At 37.8% G+C, this 25,729-nt stretch overlaps 1 protein-coding gene across 5 annotated transcripts in view; it reads left to right on the forward strand.

The window, feature by feature from the left end:
• Positions 1 to 4,454, forward strand: part of LOC134648953 (RNA-binding protein Musashi homolog Rbp6) — a 574,404-nt gene extending 569,950 nt beyond the window's left edge. For all 5 annotated transcript variants that reach the window (XM_063503618.1, XM_063503616.1, XM_063503617.1 and 2 more), the window contains 3 exons: positions 651 to 871; positions 2,853 to 2,919; positions 3,220 to 4,454. In XM_063503618.1, coding sequence (XP_063359688.1) covers positions 651 to 871; positions 2,853 to 2,894 — 263 coding nt within the window. In that variant the 3' untranslated portion in view covers positions 2,895 to 2,919; positions 3,220 to 4,454. The remainder of the gene's footprint in view (positions 1 to 650; positions 872 to 2,852; positions 2,920 to 3,219) is intronic.
• The last annotated feature ends 21,275 nt before the right edge of the window (positions 4,455 to 25,729 follow it).

The following is a 25,729-nucleotide window of genomic DNA, read 5'->3' on the forward strand; positions in this document are numbered from 1 at the left end:
CCGTATTTCAAAACATTCGATGCTCTTATAATTGGCCAATTAGTGCAGATTATTATAAAATGACAACTAATGACATTTGAATTTATCTTCCTTGCATTTATAAGTACTTATTTATAAAACCAGAATCCATCAAAGATCTTGCATAAATAATGTATATCCATTGTGTCCTTTTTGTCATCATTTAAAAAGGATTGGATTTACGCCCTCGTTTGCACAATCAATTATTAAACGAAGTTTAAGGAGTTAGGAGTTTTTAAATATTTGTATGGAATTAGTTTTACGCTCCTAATTCTTATAATAATGATAAAAAAAACGAAGAGGTGTACATATATTTTCCATAATGTCAATAACCAGGAAAAAGCGCTCGTCCACTATCCTCTTAAGACTTACCACACCGATTGGATACCAATCATAGGACCACTGCAATCATCATCATTTTAATCGGTGATCAGTTCAATTTCATACATTATGCTGTAAATGCATGAATGCGCTCTTATCACTTATCAAAATAACGCGAGCAATTCAAATCGAGAATTCAAGGGAAAACCGATATACAGAAAATTGTTCTTAGTTATCATGAGGCCAAATGAACTATTTTCGAATTACACATCCTTCAACTAGGCCTTCATTGTGTGCTTCTGCATCCACAGTGATGAACAACTATCAAGCGGCAGCCGCCGGGTTCGGGCCGCCAGCCTCCCCCCACGCCGCCAGCGGCCGCGCCGGCTTCCCCGCCGCCAGCTCGCCCGGGCCCGCGCTGGACGTGTACGGCTCGGCCGCGGATAGCGTCGGCTACGTACAGGCGGCCAGCCCCCAGCCCTCTGGATTCCCCGCGATCGCAGTCAGCCGCGCGCCCCTCAATTACACCCCGGTAAGAGCCTGGTGCATTCGTTTTGATCGGGGCACAAACATATTAACAGGTTAAGCTGGAAAATCGTACGGAATGTCTTCCTTTATAATAACTTGCAACTTGTTCATGATAACTTACAAATCTTATACCTATACTAATTTACACAAACTCTCTTATGTGGCTTCCTTTATATGTATTAATAATATAATATAATAATATTGTAGATTGACATTAGTGCAACATGTGCTTCAAAAATCATTAAACTTCGAAAATCTTTGAACTGAAATTGTTCTGACGCTAAAACTGTATTAGGATATGTCACTTATTAGTCTTATTACTACGTTAACTACATTAACTTTGTACAGTTTTATTACTCTTTCATTTCTAATTATGGTATTAATGAATATAATTAATGTTTATTGAAGGGTACTGTACTGTATGGAACGATTTAAATATTTTAAAGTTATGATATCATATAATATTAAGTATCTACTCTTATATTATATTAGATAGATAGATAGGTACTACACAACAAAAGGATAGGGTAGTAAACAAATTAACAATTTAGTATTTTCATCACGGACAAATGTTAAAACTTGTTAACTTATTTATTAACTTTTTTAATTTATTACGTCAAGTTCAAAAATGCCTATTCCAATGCCGATTCAAACGACAGCAATCCCTAAAATTGTCCTCGTTTGGGAAGTTTCAACTGTCAAGGAACTCAAATTAATGCTTGTTCTGTTTTGTTTTTCTTCGGGGCTTTCGATTCGCGCTTCGAGATGTTGAAATCAGTTTTGCATTTTCTTTATTAGCCACAATCAGTTGCAGAGTCCAGGAAAATGCCGAGCGGGTTTTACAGCTCAAGGCGTTGTGAAAAAAAAACAAAAATTCGGTTAGCAGTTAGTTAGTGACGTGTTGATGAGCGGGACAGGGACACGCGCCGCGCGCGCCACGAGCTGCGCGCCGAGCACCGCAGACGCAATTAGCAGCCGACGGCACTCTAAAATTTAAGCGAGACGGTCCAATCTCATTATGGAACCGATCTTCCTTGTCGCTCTTAAAGCATAATCACCATAAGTTAGCGAGCGAGTGAAGCGTGAGAGATGCGATTATAAAGTGTTCCGAAATATGAGCGGGACGAGCGGGCGGGGCGGCAATCTACGCGGTGCAGTGCCGCGGGTAATGGCTTTTTAAAACTGCGACCACGCTCCATAACTGCTTCTCTGAGACGCCATCAGTCTTCATTGCTTGTCGGCGCCCGCCAGCGCGGCCGCCGGCGAGATCTTAACTCCTCACGTCGTCGTATCTCGAACACATTTTTCAAGAGCGGAAGCTCCTTTCATTTGCTGGATACTTAAACCAAAAACGGCCTAGTGCTAATGATGGACAGTTACTGACTTGAGTAGACGTAGACTTACGAGCTAATGTTTTTCGACGCTTAATTCGAGTGGTCGGAGGCTATAAGCTACCCTTCCGTTGCAGGCGCGTTATATATCAAATGGGATATTAACTCAATCGTCCGTAATCGCCGGGGTAAAACAAATATGTCGCTAATGAGAGAATGAACGGTCCAGGCGTCGGGCGGGCCGCGGCGCATGTGGTTCCCGGGTGTAAAACGGTCTTATTAGGTAACGGGAGTGCCCCCCGGGCAATAACAGTAAATCAAGGAGAACAAGCGGTGTAATTACCGTTGGCGAGCGGTCGCGCGCAGCTCTAACTCATCCGCTCACTGTTTTTATTTTGTTGGCCACCAAGCCTCTACCGCTCTATCGACTGCGAACACCAAACTTACTACCTTTAAATCTGTCCCCCGAGAGGATAATGTTCGACTGAACGCTTTATACTTCCATTCAATTATGGCTTGCAGTTCGGCTTTATTTTTTTAAAACTGGATCAAAACGGATAGGACATTAAGTGCAATGTCGAATAATCATCCTTTCAGATTAAAATAAAATTGGATTAAAACAAAGTACTTGATGGCATTTTCTCCTCATTTCAGGGACCCCTGATTCCTGCGGCTTTTACCAATGGATACCATTGAAAGTGTCTCAGCAGTAATATTTTACGTAAGTGTAATTTTAAACTCATCGTCCTCCTATTCTTACACTTATTTTTTATTCTCAAATAACTTGTACAATAGACTAATTGATTGCCATTATCTAATTATAATCTAATATTTACAAGTGTTAAGTATTTCCTAATTAGTGGGGACATTGTAAAACGCAAGTGGATTCGACTTTCAAGAAACCAGATTACTTTCTTTGAATTTTTAATATCTATGTTGGTTTTCTTGGTTACTTTTACAGTACCTATAAAAATATTGTGTAAATTTAGAGTATGTGAAACGGAGTGTGTCGTATTTGTAGGTGGCGAGCGGTGTGGCGTCGCGTAACGTCCCGCGGCAGCCGCCGCACGACACGTCTCCTCGACCGGCACCCGCCCCTCCCCCCGCGCGCCAACCGGGCGCCCCCCCCCCCCCCCCCCCCCGCGTGCGCCGGCGACGGTCGTCTCATCCGTCCGACCACCGCGCGGACCGATCCGTCAACCGCAAACATCACTACCCCCCCTCTTTCCTCCTTCCTTAAATCCACCCCCTATCCCGAGAAGACCCCGAGGAGACCCTGTCTATTGTAAATAATAATAATCTACTTTTTATCGTGTGAACGAGAGATAGTCTATTACTTAAACAGGTATTTTTTCAAACTTTTCTCGCTTTCAACTGTACCGTAGATGTGTTGTCAGAATATTAAAGGATTAAACTACAAAAAAATACATTTCATAATTATATAAACATGCATCTAGACAGTTAAATCGCAGGGAGATATATCTTCACTATTTTATTGTTCATAGTTAAATTACAGTTTTAAGATGTAACTTAATGTCCCTCCACGCGCGCGGGACCTTCGTTTCTAGATACAGAATTACTTGGCATGTACTATATAACGTCGCCCACCGAGCGCGTTTCACGGGTCACAATTTTTTAGGAACAAGCTTTTGTAATGAGTAGGAGTTTGAAAATGAAGAGCAGTTATGTATGGAGGTTCTAACGTGTCGCAAGCATGGCGGCGGCGTGCGTCGGCGCAGCGGGTCCGCAGCCCGGACGGCCACGTGACAATAAGCGAGGCGCGCCGGCTCGACGCACGCGCACCACGCTCCTAGCTCGTCCACCAACACATATTTTATTCTATTTTTAATATTAATGTCAAATATTAACATAATTATTATACTACTATATATTACGCATATTTTACCTATGAATGTAATTATTTTTCGCCTAATTCGAATTGTATAAAATCACGTCTTTGAACCGCTGTTCCGTTTCATGTAGTTAACAACAGTTTCTCGATTACTTCTGTATAAGACTATGTTAGTTATGATAAAATACTACGTATACATACTTTCTAATATTTATGTATTATGATATAAAATTTTATCCTAAGGATAATAATGATCACAGACGGTTCATAAGGACGGTCGGGAAGCTAAGTCGGAACATTTCACAATATCTCTCATCGCGTTAAGATAATAATTCGTTTCTATCTTGTACCTTTAAAATTAGGTATTGTAATTATAATAAATGACAATTTTGTGCATTACGTAATACATATTTCATTGTTTCTTACGATTGTATTTACCGTAATGTAAGACCACTGTTAATGAGTAACGAGGCGTCGCTAGATTGTGACGTCACACCGTACTTAGTTGTATTTACAATTTTAATCAAATTATTAATAAACAATAAATTTTCGTACAGATAATAAAGTCACACGACACAAGCATTTCAATAAAATAAAGACAGGGATATCACAAAAAGTAACTTAGCCAAAGGCGCAGGTTCGAGGTAATAGATTAAATATGAAGTCAATTCATTAATCATATTCGTTAGGTACTGGAGACATTTTTATCGGCCACTTTTATCTAGTTTGCTGCAGAGAGGCGCGTAGCTGGCGTCGTAGCCCGCTACGCCGTAGACGCGCTACGAGCCGCTACGCAGCCGCACCTGCGCAGCCGCCTGCTCGCTACACACATGCATTCGGTTGCATTCATTCGTTCGTTATTTACTATTAATTACTATTATTACACATTATCTACATCAATTAAACATTAATATTATAAATCTAGGTATTAAATTTTAGGTATTATAATAAACAATCTTTTAAATGCTATTATTATATAAATACGTTATAAATATAAATGTTTCCTGTTACAAAAAAAAATATTGAAAATCATACGAAATAAATCAATATTCTTTTTAAAGGTGATTTATTACTTATGAGTATGTAGTTAATTGAATAATGGAGTGTTAGACGGAGTGCGCTCGTCGCCGGGCGGCGCGCTCGCTTGCGTTTTTTCGTTCGTGCCGAGAGTCGGTTCGCTGACGCGACGGTGACGGCGCCGCGCCTGCCGGCCGAGCGGCGCCGAGCGCGCTCGAGCGCGCCGCGCCGCGTCCGTGCCGCGCCGCGCCGCGCCGCGCCGAGCCGCGCACACCGCACCGCAGGAGACGCGACCGCGATTATGTTGTTAAACGTTAGCTAGGAAATTGATAATGAAATCGAAAGGTGTGAGTCTGTAGGACGGTCGGAAAATCGATATCATACCTAACAAATTAACGTAATTATTTGTTTTATATTTACGGTGTTATAGGTAATTAAGACATTTTTTCTTAGGATATTTAATTATTACGATGAGATGTTATACTTGTTAGGCCGGGCCGGCGGCGGCGCGGCCGCGCTCCCCTCCGCCGTCGGCCGACTCATTCTCACTCTCACATCCTCACTCTAATTATATTTTCTTACCGACCTTTTTAATGTAGGAGAAGCGCACACGGCCGCTTGTCCCCGTGCGAGAACGAGTACAAACAAACAAACATTTTAGTGAGAGACGTTCGTTTCGCCGCGTTCGTGAGAAGCCATCGGTTCGCCGCGATGCATCGAGACGATGATACTTACTATTGTATATAGTTACATAGTTAGCCGCATGTAAAAAGACGTTAGCCGATACCATCTGATCGAAATTAGACTCATTCGAGCTGCAATCAGGATTAGCTTGACGATGGATTAGTTTCATTGTTGTTGAAATGGTTTGTTGATACGGTATGTGAGGTTGTTTCTTTAGTGTGACCCTAGTTGCCGCGGAAAGGCGCGGGAGATGCCCTAGAGGTACAAACATAGACACGAATACGATGGCATCGAACTTTCTAACCTATAATAAGTATATATCAGTTCGATAGTTCGGCGCCGTGAACCGCCGCCTCTATGCATGTGCCCCGGCGTTCTGCCGCTGCTGCACCGCTTTCTCGCTTCCTCGTAATGCGTTAGTTGATTTAATTCAGTCATCATTTTTAGAAATGTGATCTATATCACGATAAAGACTACGTAATAATAAGCGAGATCTCAAATTTATTTTAAAAAATTCGTTATGTGATCCTAATATTGCGACTTATCTTATATATAAAATTGAAAAGATAATTTATTATATTTTGTATAATAACATTCTACATTATTTTACACTCGACCTACTTTATATTGTTATTAAAGATAATAATTAATTTTAATCTAATAACGTGACAGACTGGTAAAGTTCGTAGAGTCGCCGTGGCGGCCTTAGATCAAGTAGCTTTGCATATTCGGCGATGGCCAACTTAATGTTTCAAGGACCAAAGGTATACTTATTCGCGTAGAACCGGACGCGCATTGGCTCCGCACGAACCGACCCCAGCCGATCGGTTGTTTCATTGCACCATCAGAGCGTGTCTATGGGTATAGAATATGATGAGAAGTCACTTAAGCAGCGGGCAGTGGCGGCCGCGGCGGCACCGCCAGCCGGCCGCTCGCGGCGCACGCGACGCGCACGCAGCACGCCGGGCGGCGACCGCGCGGTGACGGTCGTCGCCGCCGCCGCCGGCGCTCGCGCCTGTGTCCCCCCCCCCCCACCCCTCTTCACCCGGCACCCCCGCCCCCCGCGCAACGCCGCCCGCTTGGTTTCGTTCTCGCGGTTACTTCTCGATTGCGTGCTTCGCGTGCTGACTGATTTTCTATAGCAATAAAAATCAATTACCTAAGATTTTACATTAAAATAAATTTGGATTTATATACGTTCGAATTTGGTGTCATGTACATTTAAAATATTAGAGAAAGAAGGATAACGATAGGCGAACGGGTCGCGACTGTTGGTCGCGACGTCGACGCAATATTTTCGTCATTTCTTCGTGTATTATATGTTACATGAATCTGTATACAATATGGATATAAATCATAATGATTGAATAAAATAAATAAATTAGTTTTTACGTCATCTCTTTACTAAAATAATGATATCAAAACATTTTGTAAAAAGCGGTCGGTATGTCCGCCGCCCCGATTCCGTGCACCAGTGCACTTTAACTTATGGGAATATTACATTATATAACGTACATAATACTATGAGATATATAATCATACAGCCTCTCGGGGCGCGCGTGTATGGCGATGTATGTATACACATTGTGCAATGTACATATACCTATTATGATACAATGATTTAAGACAAGGTTCACATCGTGCCGTGTGTATGTGGTAATAAATATAATATGGACATTGTTCAAACAATAACCAGTTGTTTCATTATTTATTTTACCCCAATATTGTTACATCAGCGACAAAGTAAATTACTTCTTGTTTGTGATGGTCAGATGATGGTTTTTATGTATTTGATTTTCTTAAATTAAACCCGATACCTAATATGGTGATTTTAACTTGATTTAAGCATATATTATTATGATAATAGGGATAATTCAATGTATAAAAGCCGTCTGACAATCACAAATTAGACATTACGAAAACGTAGCTTTAGTCTACCTAATGTTTGAAAAGTGAAAAAGTGAAGAGATTATGAACAACAGAAACAAAACCTACCTACCTATTAGTTACTTATAAGGTCAAAGCGGCTAATTTCGTCATAGGGACTATTCCGTCTACGAGCCTCTATTTCTTTGATTTTTCAATCGTAGGAAAAATACCATCTGCTTTTGATTGCTGAGACTACAAGCAAACGCTGCTTTGTCGATGAAATTATCAATTTTGTTCGTTGTTCGACGCTTGTAGACAGAATAGTCCCTATGACGGAATTAGCCACATTGACCTTACCTAAAACTGTCTCTGTGCACATTAATAAATTATATCCCATGTGACCTCCTCCATACATGAGGCGAGTACACATCACTCGTATGATCTGGGTTTCGAACCCAAAAATACAGTTATAAAACCGCATGCTTCGCTATAGAGGGATCTATTCAAAATTCACAATTGATATCATTTATAATGTGCAAATAATATTCACTGCTATTGCTGTCAAAGTGAGAATCGCGCGCACTTCGGTGCTGGTGAAATTAGGAGCACGAACAGAATTAGATTGCATCTTGTTGATGAAATTGTGGTAAGTATGCGGGTAAAAAACCGGAATAGGCTCATCAGACCAAAATGTAATTTGACTTAATTTATCTGACCAAATAAAGTTGGTCTTGTATGAAGACTGTTGGCGCAACATAAGTACCTACTCGGCCGAAGACCAGTTGACGACACATGACGTCACACACATACGTCACGGCTCCCCGTTCCGCGTACCTACATTTAGACTGCACCGTACAGCCGAAGCGGCTGCACATATCTTGTATAGATTTCCAAAAAACCTAAACGATTATATGTACTTATATCTAGTTGTTAAGAAAATAAAAGAAGATTAGTACTATCCTGGAGTTCCTTCATTTACTGTCGAAGAGCTTAATTTAGGAGTACATCGAACAAAGACAAATATGCATTTGATCTGTATCAAGAAAAGCTTGAAAATTTTATAGGTTAAACACCAAAGGAGTAGGTACATATATACAATTATATATACCTAATTATATGTGTCACTATTCATAAACGCCTGTCAACTCAAAAATGCCATCGAAAATACTTTGTCCCTTAGAATCCAACCGAGCTAACTCTGCACAGACTTTCCAGTGTCGCCAGCGACAGAATAATTCCTATGAAAACATACGGCGTTATTCCTAAACGTCTGCTAAGTTAATCAGCTGATGATCGTCGTTTGTCCCTCTCTATGGCATTACGACAGATCAAAACAAACGACGATCATCAACTGATTAAGTTAGCAGCCGTTTATTAGTTTATAGTTGCAATTACAGACTTTTACATTTCAAAGTCTGTGCAGCAGGGTTAGCTTAGTTAGACGCACTCTATCTGTAATATTTACACTTATGTCTGATAAATGAGAGGTTTGCTAAGTTGTATGGGGTATATAAGGGTACTGTCGTAAAATAAAATAATAGCACCCCAAATGGTTGCGTAGTTTAAGAACCTAATCATACGAATATGAGGCGTCAAATTGGGTCTGACAATGCATGAGCATTGGTATAATAAATATAATTTGGACTGTTAATGTCATGACGGTTTAAGGTAACACTCGCCGACAGCAGCAGCATTGGCGATGCAGCGTTGCAGGAGTGGCAAACAGGTAATGTAGGTACTTATCAATCTCCTTGATAAAACAAGTGACAGACTGAACGGTCTAATTACAACGGTAATGAGTCAACAACAGCTAGCCAATTTACCTACGATATTCAAAGCGAGCTTTTTAACTACATCACTAAGGGTCGGTTGCACCAAACTGTTCGTATCGTTAAAGAGTTCGCTAAATTTATATGTATGGAAAGTTTCATAGTAAGTGCGCTGGGGCGCGCGGGCGGGAATGATCAGTCTGTCAAATGTGGTTGGTGCATCTGGCCCTAAGTCAATTTTTTTTAAACGTAAACCGTTAGTGCCTTGACTATATCTAGATGTAAATATAGATATTCAAGGCGGTTAAAGTGCTCATATGAAGTAATCAATGCTAATTAGCACTATTTGTAACAATCAGGTCAAATAAAATAGGTACTAGTCTATAGCCATCTATACAATTCAGCCGCCAAGGAAATCTCGAGGTACGTCAAGAACCTGACTGTACCAATATACATGTATATTATATATATGTAGTACATACCTACTTGTAAACCGGAGTGACATCGTAACTCAATTAAACAGGATATCCTATTGAGCAGTACAATTACATACATACAACACATACATTACATACATTATGTACATTACTTCCTTTAACATGGATTATAAGTATGTTTCAAAGTGGCTGTAAGATTAGAAGTAAATAGCGGCCGTATTTGAAAAATGCATAATTGCTTATAAGATGTCAGACGTTTTTGATTTAAGAAATGTCACTTTTGACACTGACAGATCGGTATCGTATCGTTGCCACATCTCATAAGCATTGTTCGAATACTGTTTGTTAGTGTATACGCGTTTTAAATCCAAATATTTGACTATCGGGTACCATCATTTTACACTGTTAACTGACAAGTCTTAAACCTTATTACATAGATATAAGTCCGGTATCTAATTGCAGCAGCTGTTACTTTTTCTAAACTTTTGAGAAGGCATCCTCTAGACTAGTCAAGCCATTGGGTTTGGTTAGGTTAGGTTGGCCACCCTTCTAAAAATTCAACTAAAAAAAAACGCGCCGGGGAAAATTTAAATTTGGCTAATGAAACATCGGACAAATTTAATAATGTTTTTAAGTTGCGATAGGTAAATAAAGCCCACGTATGTCAGTTTAGAGTAGGTATGTAACGATACATGATTTTGTCGATACGATACCGATTCCGATATTTAAAGTAAGTAAATAATCGGCGATACCGATACCGATATCGATAGCCTGGTAGTTAGTTAATAAATCAAATAAATAAAGAATTATATCCTTTACATGCATAATACATACTTATGTTTAATAGACACTCGATTTTAAGAAGTGTGAAAAACTGACAAATAAAAATAAAGAAAAATATATTTCTATTAGCAAAATAACACGATTATAGCAGCTTCACTGTTTCGTTGAGTAAGTAATATATCGTAGTAAAACTTACGTAAGTTTTGACACATCAAGTTAAAATTGAGGTGAAGAATATTCTTGCCCAATAAAATAAGTACCTTACTGTGGGTTGTTTACATTTTGTTATGATATCGGGTGTATTTAAATCGGCGATGTCGATATATCGGCCTGCCGATTATATCGGACGATATATCGTATCGGTATCGGTATCGTTACATCCCTAGTTTAGAGCATTGCTTTTAGTATTATTAAAATAACTTACATATTTACCGGTTAGTTCGGAATGTAAATATTTATTTGGCATAAGATGCTTGTTGTTATTAAGGCTGGTTAGATTATATTATTAAAGCTGTGGTGGCAATCTGTTGTTGATTCTTAGCATAAATTATTATTATGGGAATATACCTAACTCTTTAACTCTTCATTCTGTTATGGATAATAAACAAATTCAGATTAACCCCCTTATTTATAAACGCGCTACAAACCTCAATTAGCTAATAATCGGTTATCCTTATCAGTCATTTTGACTTATGTATTTGTAAGAAAGGAATAAAACATATTTTAACTAAATCAGGTCCGCAAAGTTTTGTAAATGTTTCTTAACATACGTACGTAAACTAAAACGCAAGTGGATGAAAATCGTCTTCAAAAATGTTACCACAGTGTACTAAACTAACACGGGAGTGAAGTTCAATAAAAGCATGTAAACTAGTTGTGTGACAGTTTTAACGACTGAACGAGTTACGGAACGTACAGCTAACAGAGTTGGAAATTTACACTATGATATATAAAAATCAGGTGAGTATTTTCCTTTAGATAATAAGGTAAACGTACTGGTGCTCGACGCGGTCCGAGTACATGTCATCTTGAAACTTAAGTCATTGTCAATAGAGGTGAAAGCAGGGTGTCATCTAGTGGGCATTACCTTACCTAAGATATAATCCGCAACGCGACGACTTGCTCTCGAAAAGCATTATTTGGTAAAGTGGAACTACTGAAGAGCACCATAAAACCTATTGTTTTATACGAGTATCGACTTATTGCAATTATTCATACAAGTTCACCTAAGCTGAGCTCACTTAAGAACTCATTAATTATGTAATATAAGTGGTATAAAAATAAAAGTAACTAAAATTAAAACAACTAAAACAAAATATTTAAAATGCCTATCAAAATTTTGATATTGTTATACCGATAATTTATTTACAAACAAGATATTATACAGTGGTATTACTAAAAGAAATAAAAACTAGCTTAAATCTAAAATAGGCTCTTATACCTACATATATTGGTACGTGCGACATGTAAACGTGTAATTAACAGATTAAAAAAGAGATTTCTATACATCGAATTGCCCTATAGATTCAATTTTCATTTCCATCATAATATCTGCAAATACTACTTAACATTTAAATGTTTAGTTCTTGTTCGCTCTGTGATTCTCCTATTCGCTCTGGTGTAACAGCGCGCCACAATTTCGGTCATATGTAATTGACACAATCACCTAGGAATTAACTAACGAGATAACATAATCTCCCTATTCACTGTAGGTCAAAGTACTTATGGCGGAGTGGTTATAAAGCCAGCTATCTGGGCACTAGGCACAAATGAACTGACACATTAATACAGCGGGGATCAAATTACTCCCCTCTCCAAAATAGCCTCATTTGCCTTTGCTACTGGTTTTCTATTTGCCTGAACTACGAGTATACCGACTTCGTAATAGCATTCGTGTAATAGATGGGAATGTTAGCGAAAAATGCTTTTAAAGTCAAGTAGTTTGAGTTATTGTGCCGATGACTGTTGTTTTGAGAGAAGAGGACGATACTCCCTACCTTTTTTTAAAGAAATTATTGAATTCATATGTTATTAAAGTTTAAAACAACTACGGTAACTGTCCTATGGCGTTATGATAAGAATTTCAAACAAGAAAATCGATTTTTACGGCAAATATTTTTTCACACCACCTATTCGGAAAAGAGCTTTTTCTTTCCTGCTAGGAGGGATCAAAGTGGCACTTTTCCTCCCTGCTAGGAGGGATCAAAGTAACACTTTTCTGTTCTATCACACTATTTTTTCATTTTTTTGCACATAATTTTTTTAGCTTAAATAATCTGTTTAAGCATCAGATTGTGTCAACACTAAGATTTTTTTACTTTCCTCATAGTTGATGTGGAAAGCAGTATGTGTCACACGGTATCAAAATTTCGTCTTGGGCGTTAACACTTGAACCCCTCATTATGCTCAGGATTCAATGTACGCCCTTGACGGAAATATATGATTTTGATCCCTTGTAACACAAACTACTATTATGGCTCCCTGTGGCATAAAAAAGTGTTTGAAACATTCATCGGCTTCAAGTGGAGTTCGTTAGTTTAGTTGGTATCAGAGTCGACAACGCTTCAAGTAACACATTTTAATTTTTTCGCCGTTTAATTAAAATATATAACTTTGTTAGGACTAGCAAAAAAACGAGAGATTGACAAAATTTAAATTAAATATCGACATAACTGTTATCGATACGCAGGTACCTCAACTCTACTCGTATAGAGAATAACTAACATTATTTAAGAAAATATCTACCGCGAAATAGTAGCCTATCTACTTTAATCACCTCATTTTTAATTACTTTAGGGTACCTTTTATATACTTTAGTTTTCGTTTTTATAGTCAGGTTCTATAAATAGGGTAAATATTAGTCGTGTTACTTTTATACATTTTATCTTTGACTTGCATTGCTCATCGATTACAGGTTTGTCGACGTTTCGTTTTATCAATCCCTCGTTTGCCGGAAAAAATTCTAGTTATAGGAATCACATTAGTACAAAATCAAACCCCACAAAACCCGTAACCGTTTTGATTGACTACTTACATGTATAATTATGCAAAAACATATCTGCGATGAAGCGGTTGTGGCCGAGTGGATATGACGCCTGAATTTAAATCCGGAGGTCGTGGGTTCAAATCCTGGCTCGTACCAATGAGTTTTTCGTAACTTATGTACGAAATATCATTTGATATTTACCACTAGCTTTTCGGTGAAGGAAAACATCGTGAGGAAACCTGCATACATCTGCGAAGAAATTCAAAGGTGTATGTGAAGTCCCCAATCCGCATTGGGCTAGCGTGGGGACTATAGCCCAAGCCCTCTCGCACATGAGAGGAGGCCTGTGCCCAGCAGTGGGACGTATAAAGGCTGAATTATTATTATTATATCTGCATATTTTATCACAATTTATGCTTTCGCCGGTTCACGCTGCCCGACAATGATTTCCGAAATCAGATTAGCTACTTCGCTCAATTCCACCCGAACGTATTACGAATGAAATTGATAAAATCGTCTGCGGTGTCAATGGGATTTATTCGCTTTTGAGCGGATTGACGTCAGGGATTGTATTTACTCACCTATGGGTTTTGGCGTCAGTATTTAATGTCAAACTTCGCATCTGTTCCGTGAATACCTAATTTAAACAGTTTATTTTTGTTGATGTTAATAGGGAGGCTCTTATAGTGATCTACTGTAAAAAAAACTTGCATTTTATAAACGGTGTCGATACATCAAATCACATTGAGGAATTCATTCATTCATCATCACTATACAAATTAAGCATATTTATTTTTTATTTATTTATTTAGAAATTTAATTCAGGCAGCAAGGCCCATATTACAAATACCTTACAGACTAACATACATATGTATTTTATAAACTTAAAACTAAACCCTAGTTATTTAGTCGATAAAACGGCGTGGCTCCGTTGCATCGGCTGCTCCTGTGTCGGATTCGGCAGTTTGCCCCGGAACCTCCGAAACACGACACCTTTTGTATTTTATAAACTTAAAACTAAACCCTAGTTATTTAGTCGATAAAACGGCGTGGCTCCGTTGCATCGGCTGCTCCTGTGTCGGATTCGGCAGTTTGCCCCGGAACCTCCGAAACACGACACCTTTCGGCCAGAAGTCAGATAACTTAAACTGTTGTAGACAACAGTGATATTCAAATAGAAAACATATCCTTTTCTTCAAATTATATGCGATTATTAATGTAAGAGAATACCTACACAAGAGAAAAAGGAAGTTAATAAGTTAACTTGTATGCCATGTTAATAACAGTAATAACAGTCAGTACACAAACATAAGTATCCGTGGGTACATAAAGTTAATTACATACTGTACAGCATGCAGATAAGTGTGAGGGAGATAGAAAAAAATAAACGATAAGTACATATAAATCGAAAACTGATTCTCGTAAATTGAAAATGAGCAGTGCGAAGTGGTCGATATGGTAATTCTAAGTAAACACACTTGAATCCAGACGCAAACTGCATGAAATTTCTCAGAGCTCAGTGAAATTATACTAACGATCTCCACCGTTATCAAATCGGGATGTTTGCGGGACCACGGGTATTTATGCGAAATTAAATGTTAGCTTTAATGTAGATAGGTCTATATGTACATACCTATATATCGTTTGTCATGCGTCTACTTTAAAGTTTATCATTTTTCATTATTTATAGAAAAACACGTTTATATTGTACTTATATGCTCTAAATCGAAATACGAGTAAGTGCTGCTTGGCTTTTAAAATCAAACATAATTATGTTATCACAAATGTACATTATTATAGTTAGTTCAACGACATGTCAATTCCGTTGACAATCAGCAGGTTTATTATGGCTTTATCCACGTGATAAAATAACAGGATATTATCACGCTGTCACGTAGACAAATACGATCATCGTATTCGTACTTGTCATCATTCATATAGTCATTCATAAACGACCAATATACGTTTTTTTATTCCAATTAGCAGTCTAAATGTCCCAGCTCTATGACCGACCTCTGCGTTTGGCAGTCGAAATAATGTTCACACCCCACTGGGTGAGGATAATTAACGTGATTACATCAACAACATAAGTTGGCAATTACACTACAATATACGCATATGTAGTGGGCTTAAGGCATATTGATCTCACTACGCGAGCTATTTGCCAATGTTAACTCTGTGCGGACGGTACTGAGTTGATAATCTGAGACGCAAAACTTTGATTCTTATTTTGTCTATCTCTTAAAAGTAATATTGTATATTTGTAGTTGTTTCGTTAAAGCTTCATTTTTTAATTTACGTTTTGTTTTATAGATTTGGACCATAATATTTGAAAAACCGACAAGAGGTTTATTAGCTAAATTAATACGGAATAATATAATCGAATTTAAAATACTAACATTGAATACTTAACGGAACGGAACGGAATAATATAACGGATTCAACGGAATAATATAGTGTATTCAAAGTGTAATTACTTCACATTATGAATTTAATTTTAAAGAAAGGTAATATTTATAAACACTGTATTTAGCCTTATAGAACTGTATAATTCGTGCTTCATTCGTATTCATAATTGGTTAATAATATTAAAGATTTAATACCTAACATTTATTTTAACCTCCTGAGACCCAGAAGCATTTGTTTTGTTTTTGAATTTGGAACCCTTAGTTACTCAATGAAAGTTCAAAATATTTTTTGGAATATGTACCAAAATTTGTACGCAGAGACTTAGGAGGCTATATTATTTGTGAAGTTGATTGAAATAATAAAATCTCTTAACAGTAAAGTCGCGTCAAGATCATTTAGTACATCTCGCCCGCTTAGCAACTTCTGCTGCCGACTGTACTAAATAGATGTTAATGGTCAAATGTAACATCACATTTTTAATCATATTATAAAAAGTATTAGGAGATCTACTAACGTTTACTTCGTACATATGTAATGCGCAAGCAATAACAAAACCTCTGTAAACATACTATTTTCATTTAGTACAAAAAGCAAAGTGATTGTATTATAAATATAATACCAATAACCCATTACGGCATGTATCGTACAATAGGATCATCTAAACCATAACGAGGGGCATAAATTGGCCTCAAATAATAATAACGCATTAGGTACCTAATCCAGTCAACCCTATTAGGAGCCAGCTTATTATGCATATATACCTAGATATAACTTTAAAATACTGGGTTGTCTGCGTCGGGGAGCCGTGTAATAGAGTTAGTGCAGCTATAATTGTTTAGCTCTGGATCATAATGGTTTTTACAGTGTCTACAGTGTCTGATCGTTGGAGAAAAATCCCTGTAGTTGACTCTGTTGTGTCTGTTGTGTGATTGTGGGTGTGCTGGGTGGGTAGTTAATTATAACTAAACTAAATATAACACTTAATTCACCTATGATTTTCTTGGGGATATTAATTCGCATTGCGTGGCACTCCGGTCATGTGATGTAAAACGTTCAAAGTCAGATGAATAGAAAGATATTAACAATGAATATGGAGGAACACGCAAAAGAAAGGGCCCTTACAGAAGAAGGGATAAACTATTCCCACCCCAAGGTTGTCTGGAAGAGATCGCTTACAGCGATAAGACCGCCTGTTGCTACCTTTATTTACACTGTAAATCTGTTATTGTATTTTTCTTTGTGGTGCAATAAAGTGTATTTACTTTACTTTACTATTCGAATTTTGAGATGACGTGACAGAGAGGTATAGATGAAAAAGACATGATTCGACGAATCTAATTAAATAGGATACCTACATCAAAGCGAATGATGATGGTGATAAAAGTGTATCTACATATGTAACTGTACGAATCGTATTTAAGTTGAAATAGCGCATAATGAAATTGATTGTTTAAAAACCAACACATACAAAAAATATTGACCATAATCAAATTTGATGTAATACAGATTGCTCGACTCGATTGCATCCTCGTACAAACTCCAATTCTACAAAAACAAAGTTACGAAACAATGTAGCCCAGTATTTAATGGATTGCGCTTTTATGTATTGGACTGGTGGAATTGTATTGCTAAATCCAAGATAATCTCCTTTCTGCCGTGTATCGCCCGCGCGCTATTATCCGGTTTAAATAAAACGACACTATAATAAAAATAACTGAACTTGCATTTGAGTACCTTACCTGCTCACTTTCAATACTGACAGAAGCGATAGTCCTTTTGGGTTTCTTTATACATATTACATTTATCGATATATGTAATTTTAAAAAAAACCTCTAACACAAAACCATCATTACAGTCACGTATCTATAGATAACTATTAGCTGGATGGGTGGATTGGATATAGGTATGATACTGTACGGAAAACTAATAGTTTTAACTAGGAAAAACTCGTTTTCACTGGAAACGAGTTTTTACGGTAACATAATTATATACACACGCAGAAAAATAAACGTTTCATCTTCCGTTCCTGAAAGCCTTTGGGGTGTTGACGTATATTTGTCAAATATGCTTCCGACGAACTTTGGGGTTACACGAAAATTACGGGCAATTGTTTCAACAAAGTTCATCACTTCCAGAAATATGAAATTAAAACCTAAATATGAAATTAAAACCTAAGTATTGTAATGACTCTGCGAACGATCGCGATGATGCTCGTCACTGGTCCAATATTCAGCCGGGGCAATGGTACCTTTTGCCGTGGAACGTCACATATCTTTACTATTTCATATCAAGTGAATCTCTAATTCATTTCCCGAATCGCGCCGTTGGTTTACAGATTAAATTCGTAACCTGTTGTTACAATCTGAATACGCTTCCTTCCGGCTCTCCATCATTAGGTAAGTCATACCGTACTATGAGTGTGACAGGAAGCGCTGGTGGCCTAGCGGTTAGAGCGTGCGACTTGCAATCCGGAGGTCGCGGGTTCAAACCCCGGCTCGTACCAATGAGTTTTTCGGAACGTATGTACGAAATATCATTTGATATTTACCAGTCGCTTTTCAGTGAAGGAAAACATCGTGAGGAAACCGGACTAATCCCAATAAGGTCTAGTTTACCCTCTGGGTTGGAAGGTCAGATGGAAGTCGCTTTCGTAAAAACTAGTGCCTACACCAATTCCTGGGATTAGTTGCCAAGCGAACCCCAGGCTCCCATGAGCCGTGGCCAAAATGCCGGGACAACGGGAGAAAGAAGAAGACTATGAGTGTGACAGCGAGGAAATAAATAATTAATATTCAAACTTTTATAATTGCATCATTGTTGTTTTGTCCCAAATTTAGTTAAATAATTCAAAAAGTTAAACATTCTCTGCGAAATACAACTTCTGGATTAAATTACGTTCTATTCCATGCTTGGTTTTGCATGGAAATATCATAATTCACATCAAGGACCGAAATGAATTCGTTGTTGTATACAGATACGTGGAAATAATTTAGAAGTGTTTATTAGGTTGTAGGTAATAATTAGTAGTAAACTACTAATAAAAAATGTAAAACTGCAAACTATTTGTTACAATATGTAAAACTGCTAAGTAACAGCTACAGTCGTAGCGAAACGGTTTAACTAGACGGTTAATTTGATGACTACGGCTTTTGTATTTTGCAAATGGAATTTCATTGGCAATCCGAGGAATATTAGATAAGGAATTTTTCTCACATAGAAAAGCCAGTCCAGCGCTGCGCAAGCACCGAGCTGGATTAACGAACTTCCTACAATCTTCCCGTGAGGCGAACTTAAAATGCTAACATCAGTTTCGGGAATTAAAGGATTTCCTTCATAAATTTATAAAGCCCGCTTACTTCAACTTAATCTTGTTTGCTTATTCGTAGCTCTATTAGCGGATAAATCGAATAAGTTATTCCCTTTAGCGAGCCAGGTTGATTAGGTAGGGATTATGAGGCGCCAGTATGATTTGATAATTTTCTATTGTTGAATAAAGAATTGGGTTGGCGAATTACGTTTATTTCAATCTTGAGCAAATTTGTTTCAAAGTGGAAATTCAAACTGACATAATTATACTTTTGTAGGTATTTTAAAAGTACAGTCACGGAGTTTGAAGGTTTGTCATTTTTCATCCTTAATGCCATTACATAGAGTAGAAAAGTGACTATTTGACTAACCTTCAAATCCCGTGACTATACAATAAATGTATCATTATCATTAAGATATAATAGTTATTGAATAAATACAGTAAACTTACACATATTCATAAGATAAAATTACACATACAAATATATTTGAATGAAATTCATAATCGATAACTAAGAGAATAGTTTTGATTCGATTTTTAATTGCCTCGAATTTAAATCGAACGAATATGAATCTCTCTATTATCGGGCGTGTCTCACTCCGCGATTTCGTCGCTATGCTACAGGTAGCTAAAAGTACGGCCCCAATATTGGGGAAAGCCATAAGCCGCGCGTGGCGCTGTCGCCACCTAGCGGCCATATCTGTGCTGATCGTAACAGACGCGTTTTGTTAGAGAGTGAGTCGTCTGTATTTAATACTATTATTTATTCTGTGCTATTATGTATCGTCGTCTAGCCAACGCAAGCCTTATTGACCTTACTGTGGGACTAAGTAGGTCGATGTATGTAGGATTAAACTTATAATAAATTTAAGAGTGGAAAAATTACTGTCTTACGGTAGATGTCGCTCGGGTCCCCTTGACCCATATGGTGGAAAGATTTGCTGGCTATGGATGAGGTCTTGGTGGCTCGGATGGCAGAGCGCTGGAGTATCGATCCAGAGGCCGTGAGTTCATGTCTCACCCAAGACAGTAATTTTTCCACTTTTAAATTTATTCTAAGCTTAATAGCATCGTTCGCAGACGTTTCTGCTTGGTAAAGTAGGATTGTCTAATATTTATTTACATATTTAATTTAATCAATGTTTTTGGTAAAAATGCGTAAACACACGTAATATTAGATACCTCTAATTCTTAAAAAAAACGCTACAATCCACTGAACAAACAAATAGTTCCAACACGTGCCGCTATATAGCTTCACCTTATAATAAATTTTAACCCATGTTTGTACTATAAAATATGTGAACAGGTACTTTATCAAATAGCAAAGCCGTGTGTCAGGGCGGTATGATGTACCGGGACTTGGTGGGCTTACGGTACGACCACGTTTACAGGGATCACGCCAAAATTAGTGGTTGCCGTAATAGATTTCCCGAACTCCGAGTTAAAATGCTGCAGGTTTTATGTTTTGTTCGGTGCTTTTGATATCGTATTTGAAAACCGTTTTTAGTTTTATAAACTCTGAAAGTCAGGTAAAAATTAATTTGTTGTAAATTTTTAATTATTTTAATAGAAGTGGGCCTCTAGGATTATTTTTAATGAGATTCTTGGATTCTCGGAGTTTGGTATGAATTAATGAACCAAAAGACTTTAATTTAGAGTTTTGATTGCACCTTTAGCAATAGTGAAAGAGAAAGCATCATCCCTTGTTATCAATTTGCATGACAAACATACAGGCTAATTCGAGTTTTAGTTATTAGATCTGTTGACAATATCATACTGATCTGTCAATTTCAAAAGTGACGTGTTTGATAGAAGAAATGCCACTGTTGACACTGACATAGCAGTATTGTATTGGAAACAGATCTAATAACTAAAACTCGAATTGGCCTGTCAATCTTATTAACTCCTTTTTCTTCTCTTAGATCTTTGATGAAGGTTACTAATTAATGAATTTTGTATTAAGCAGAAACGTCTGCAAACGTTGATATGAACCTTAGAAAAAAATATCACTGTCTCTGGATCACTAACTAGTCCATGCCCTGCCAATTTTGTATGTATTAGCGCATCGTTACTGGTGAATTTCCAATATGATTTGGAACTCCGGTAGCCGTTTAAGAAGTGTAACATCCTTACGGTAGATGTCGCTAGGCCCTCACTAAGGCATATGGTGGAAATATTCGCTGTCCTCGGGTGTGGTCCCAGTAGCTCAGTTGGCAGAGCATGGACTAGTGTTCCAGTGGCGCGGGTTCGAATCCCGCCTGAGACAGGAAATTTTTACCACTTTTAATTTATTTCTAAGCTTAAGGTTATACTAGCTACAGGCGCGCAAACATTCAAACTGTACGAAGATGTGCTACGGCTTCCAAAGGATTGCTAGTAGATTTGTGTCAAAGTTAGTTTACTTTGTAAGTTTATCTATCAAAGGACGACGGAAGATAATAATAGAAGTAATCCTACCTTATAATTCACCTAACAACAATTTAATATCCCCATACATAATTGTAAAGTGCAACGTAGCATTTCGCGTCGCCCCCTATTATAAAGAGTATAATTATATCAATGTCATTTAAACCCTTTTAGATCGAACGTGCCAAAGAAAATTGAATCCACTTAGTATAATTACATGATTCAGGCAAAGATAAGGACCGCGTTAATATTAAAATCGAAGACGACAATTAAAACACACGGACTGTTTTTTTATATTGTTTTTTTTTTTCAACAACAACAGTCAAATAAAGGGTTTTACCTCGGAATGAGAATAATATATATGACACCGTAAGATTGTGAACCCGTTAGTTTATAATCTAACGTAGGTTAGGTTAGGTTAGCTTATAATCTCCCTACCGTCAGTTTATAATGTAACTAGCGAGATTATAATATGACGAGTGTTTACAATTTTACGGTGACATATATAACCTGGAAACTCGTAAACACCTTTATTATGGCGTTCTGTAAGTTGTCTTAAAAGTCGTAGTATTGGCGCCATCAGATATATCGGAGCGATCAAGGCGCTCACAAATATCTGAACACGCCGCTATTGTCAAGGCGTTAGAGTGCGTGTTCAGATTATTGTGAACACCTTGGCCGCTCTGGTGGTCTAGCATGAGTTGCGTTCTCGCGCGCGACTCCATACATCTGGCGCGACTTCAAGTATGGAGTCGCGTACGAGAACGCAACTCATGCTAGACCGCCTGATATATCTGATGACGACTGTACCTGAAAGTCGTGTGCGCGTCGAAAGTTATTCGGGGTTTTGCGAATATTGAAGTTTCTTTTGCTCCATTGATGTTTACGTCAAGGTAAACATTGTAAAGCTTAAAACTTGCGGCACCAAACATGTATTCATACGCTCAACCGTTTCAAGATAGAACGCGAACGCTTTAACTAACCCGAATATGGTATTTTCGTAATAAAACTCCTCTTCTTTCAAGAAATTAACTATTAATATCATGCTATAGGTAAAACAATTTATTAATATAAATTACTAAAAGACATAGACAAGAATATAAAACTAAAACTAACTACAATTAAAATAACTAAAATTAAAAATACCTATCAAAATTTGGTGCCCTCGGGAGGGTGCCCAATACGCAGGCAGCGTTCATATAGGTATATAATTTATGTTACTTTTAAAATTATCGATTACTCGTTAAATAAAACTGCAAAGCAAATAGACCTCAATCTTCAGTATTATTGCACACTAGTAGGTTTGTGAGCGCCCAGAATAAGATGTCAGGTTCACAGACAAGACATCCTCTAGACTGAGCATAGTAACGCTACCCCCTCCGCCACTTATACGGTAGTTTTACTCCATCTTCGAGTCAATCCCGTGCCGTGATTGGTCCGTGTCTTTGAACGGACCAATCACGGCACGGGATTCGCTCACCTCGTCCCCCCGCACCCCCGTATTTTTGGCAGCATCGGTTTCATGAAATAATTGCTCTAAACTCAGTCTAGAGGATTCCTAGTCTATGGTCAGGTTAAACTTGGCAAGCCAATATCGAAATATGCTGACGTTGTTACCACTGTGCCAAGGGTTCTATTCTTGTTTCAACCTGCATCTTCTATTATGCAGCTGAATGCTATATTCACTTCGAACAAGTATTTTATGCAACTAAGCGTTAGATTCCCCGCTTTAATTACAGTTTTCATTGAGTGGGCGCAATTTTAACTATAAGCATTATGCATTTTTTAGCGAGTACCGTGAAATACTACCAATGACCATGAAACATATCCTCGCTCATCAATTACTTCTCAAACTGTTTATAACAAATAAAGTAATTGTTAGATGAATTACGGACTTAGGGCCAGTTGCACCAACCACAGTTAGTGCAATATAAGTCAGTAGAGATCTGTGAAACTTCCCATACAATAATATTTAGCGAAAGCTTTAACGCTGGCAGTCGTCGGGGTCGCTAAATTTTATTTTATGGGAAGTTTTATAGTTCACTGAGTAACGTTGATCAGTCCGTCAACTTTAGTTGGTGTAACCGGCCCTTAAATATTGCAAAACCGTTAATTTAACTCAGAACAGTAATAGCATACAATACAATTTCCGTAGAGTAGATTAAAATTTAACAGTATTTACATCACTTCGTAGCGTATTATTAATATTAACAATAATTCAGTTACAAATAATTTGCCGGTATGTAACAGACAATTACTGCCGTATTCGAACTTCAAGATATTCACAAGAGACGACACGTACTAGATCCATTCTAGATACCTTATAGTTTAGATTTCAACTAGTTCTCTTTTGCAGCGCAATTCGGGCAACCAATGTCACTTTTACGATAGATCGTGTTAGATATCTATTAGATGTGAATTAGATCTCTAAGTAATATTTTGTGGAAATCGTTCAAGAGTATCTCCAGAATCGCGGAAATGTCAAATTTGACAGGTTAGATCTTAAACATATCGTTATCGTATCTTGGCGATGTCTAAAAGATATCTAATAGATGTCTATTACAAAATCCGAATCGAGCCCTTAGTCACTCAGTGGAAGCTTAATTTGAATCTTTGACTAACTTGCTTTAATGATTACTGAGAAATTGATTTTATTCATGCAACAGACCACTGTATCACAATAAATAGCACCAATACCTGAACTACGCCATTTTCTAAGAAGATAAACAGCATACCATGCAGAACATTTGTTTTCTCCGTGATAACATACCTTTCGAAAAGCCTGCGTGACCGGCAAGACGATAAGGCATACTTTGTTTTAAAAGAAATGGATCCAGTTGAATTAGGTATTTTTACGTAACAAATAAACGATAAGCCTTAGAACTTCGAAGCATTAAAATAGCGACGTGGAACAAAACTGCTGCATTCTATGAATTCTAAATTAACCTCAATTTGCGATTTCCGCCTTCACAGCAATTCCCGTCAACTATCAACAAGTTCAATAAGCAATCAACATCGCACCGCGTGCCGCCGTGTAATGAATAGCTGAACTAATTCTACGTTATGGACCTGAAAAGGCGGCGTAGTTATAGCACCATCACCGGTTGAGTTTCCCTGCCGCCCGCACTTCGTCTCATAACCTATCTCCAAGGGGTTGACGTTTGTTACTTCGCAGACCAAACTTTAAAAGATGTACGCACAGCTCGCACTTTCATATGGACACCGTAAATCAAAACGTACCGAAATTAAAACCAGGCTAGCAGAGCCGTCTATTAGTTTGAAGTGCAGCTGGGCAGCGGCGCTCGACGGGGACAGATTTTGCGGTCTTGTAAAGCTCGGAATTGAGACGCAGTTGGTAACACCTGTATGTTGCTGGTAGCCTAGTCTTTGTTCGCGAAATTGTATATTTTAGCAGTAACATACGAGCGGCTATTTAGGAATAAATGGTTGAAGGAATTTCAGAGCGCAAGTTTGATTAAAATTGTATAATACCTGCCTAAAGTATTTTCCGGATAGTATATAATATATATTATGTATTTAATTTGTAAACTTGTTCTATTACATACTTTAACTTAAATATTGATAATGCTGATCACATGCCAAAATAACAACAAATAAAAAGCCTCAGTGACCCGTCCTTACTTGTAATAATTTTAATAACTAAAACCTGAAATAGAGCCCTCGATCACGAATGGTGTGCAATGCCGAGCCAGAGCAATGTAACGGAAGCAATCTAGTTACAATCTGCAAATGGTTGACAGAGAGTGGTCCATTTCTCAAAATGGACGGCTTTATTCAAGTCCACAGGTGCCCGATAAGCGCGGAGATCACTGCCACTCGGTTGATGGAATTACCGTCTTGGTGCACGCTGCACTACATTTGTGTAAGTACTTACTCGATATGCTTTTTGTTATGTACCTGCATTTGTCTCAAACAGCATTATTTATATTGTTAAATTTTGTCATATATTTTGCTTGATGTTATAAGAATAAAAATATTGTTTTAATTCAAT

Source organism: Cydia amplana, chromosome 6, assembly GCF_948474715.1.
Source record: "Cydia amplana chromosome 6, ilCydAmpl1.1, whole genome shotgun sequence".
In the NCBI taxonomy this organism is placed as follows: Eukaryota; Metazoa; Arthropoda; class Insecta; order Lepidoptera; family Tortricidae; genus Cydia; species Cydia amplana.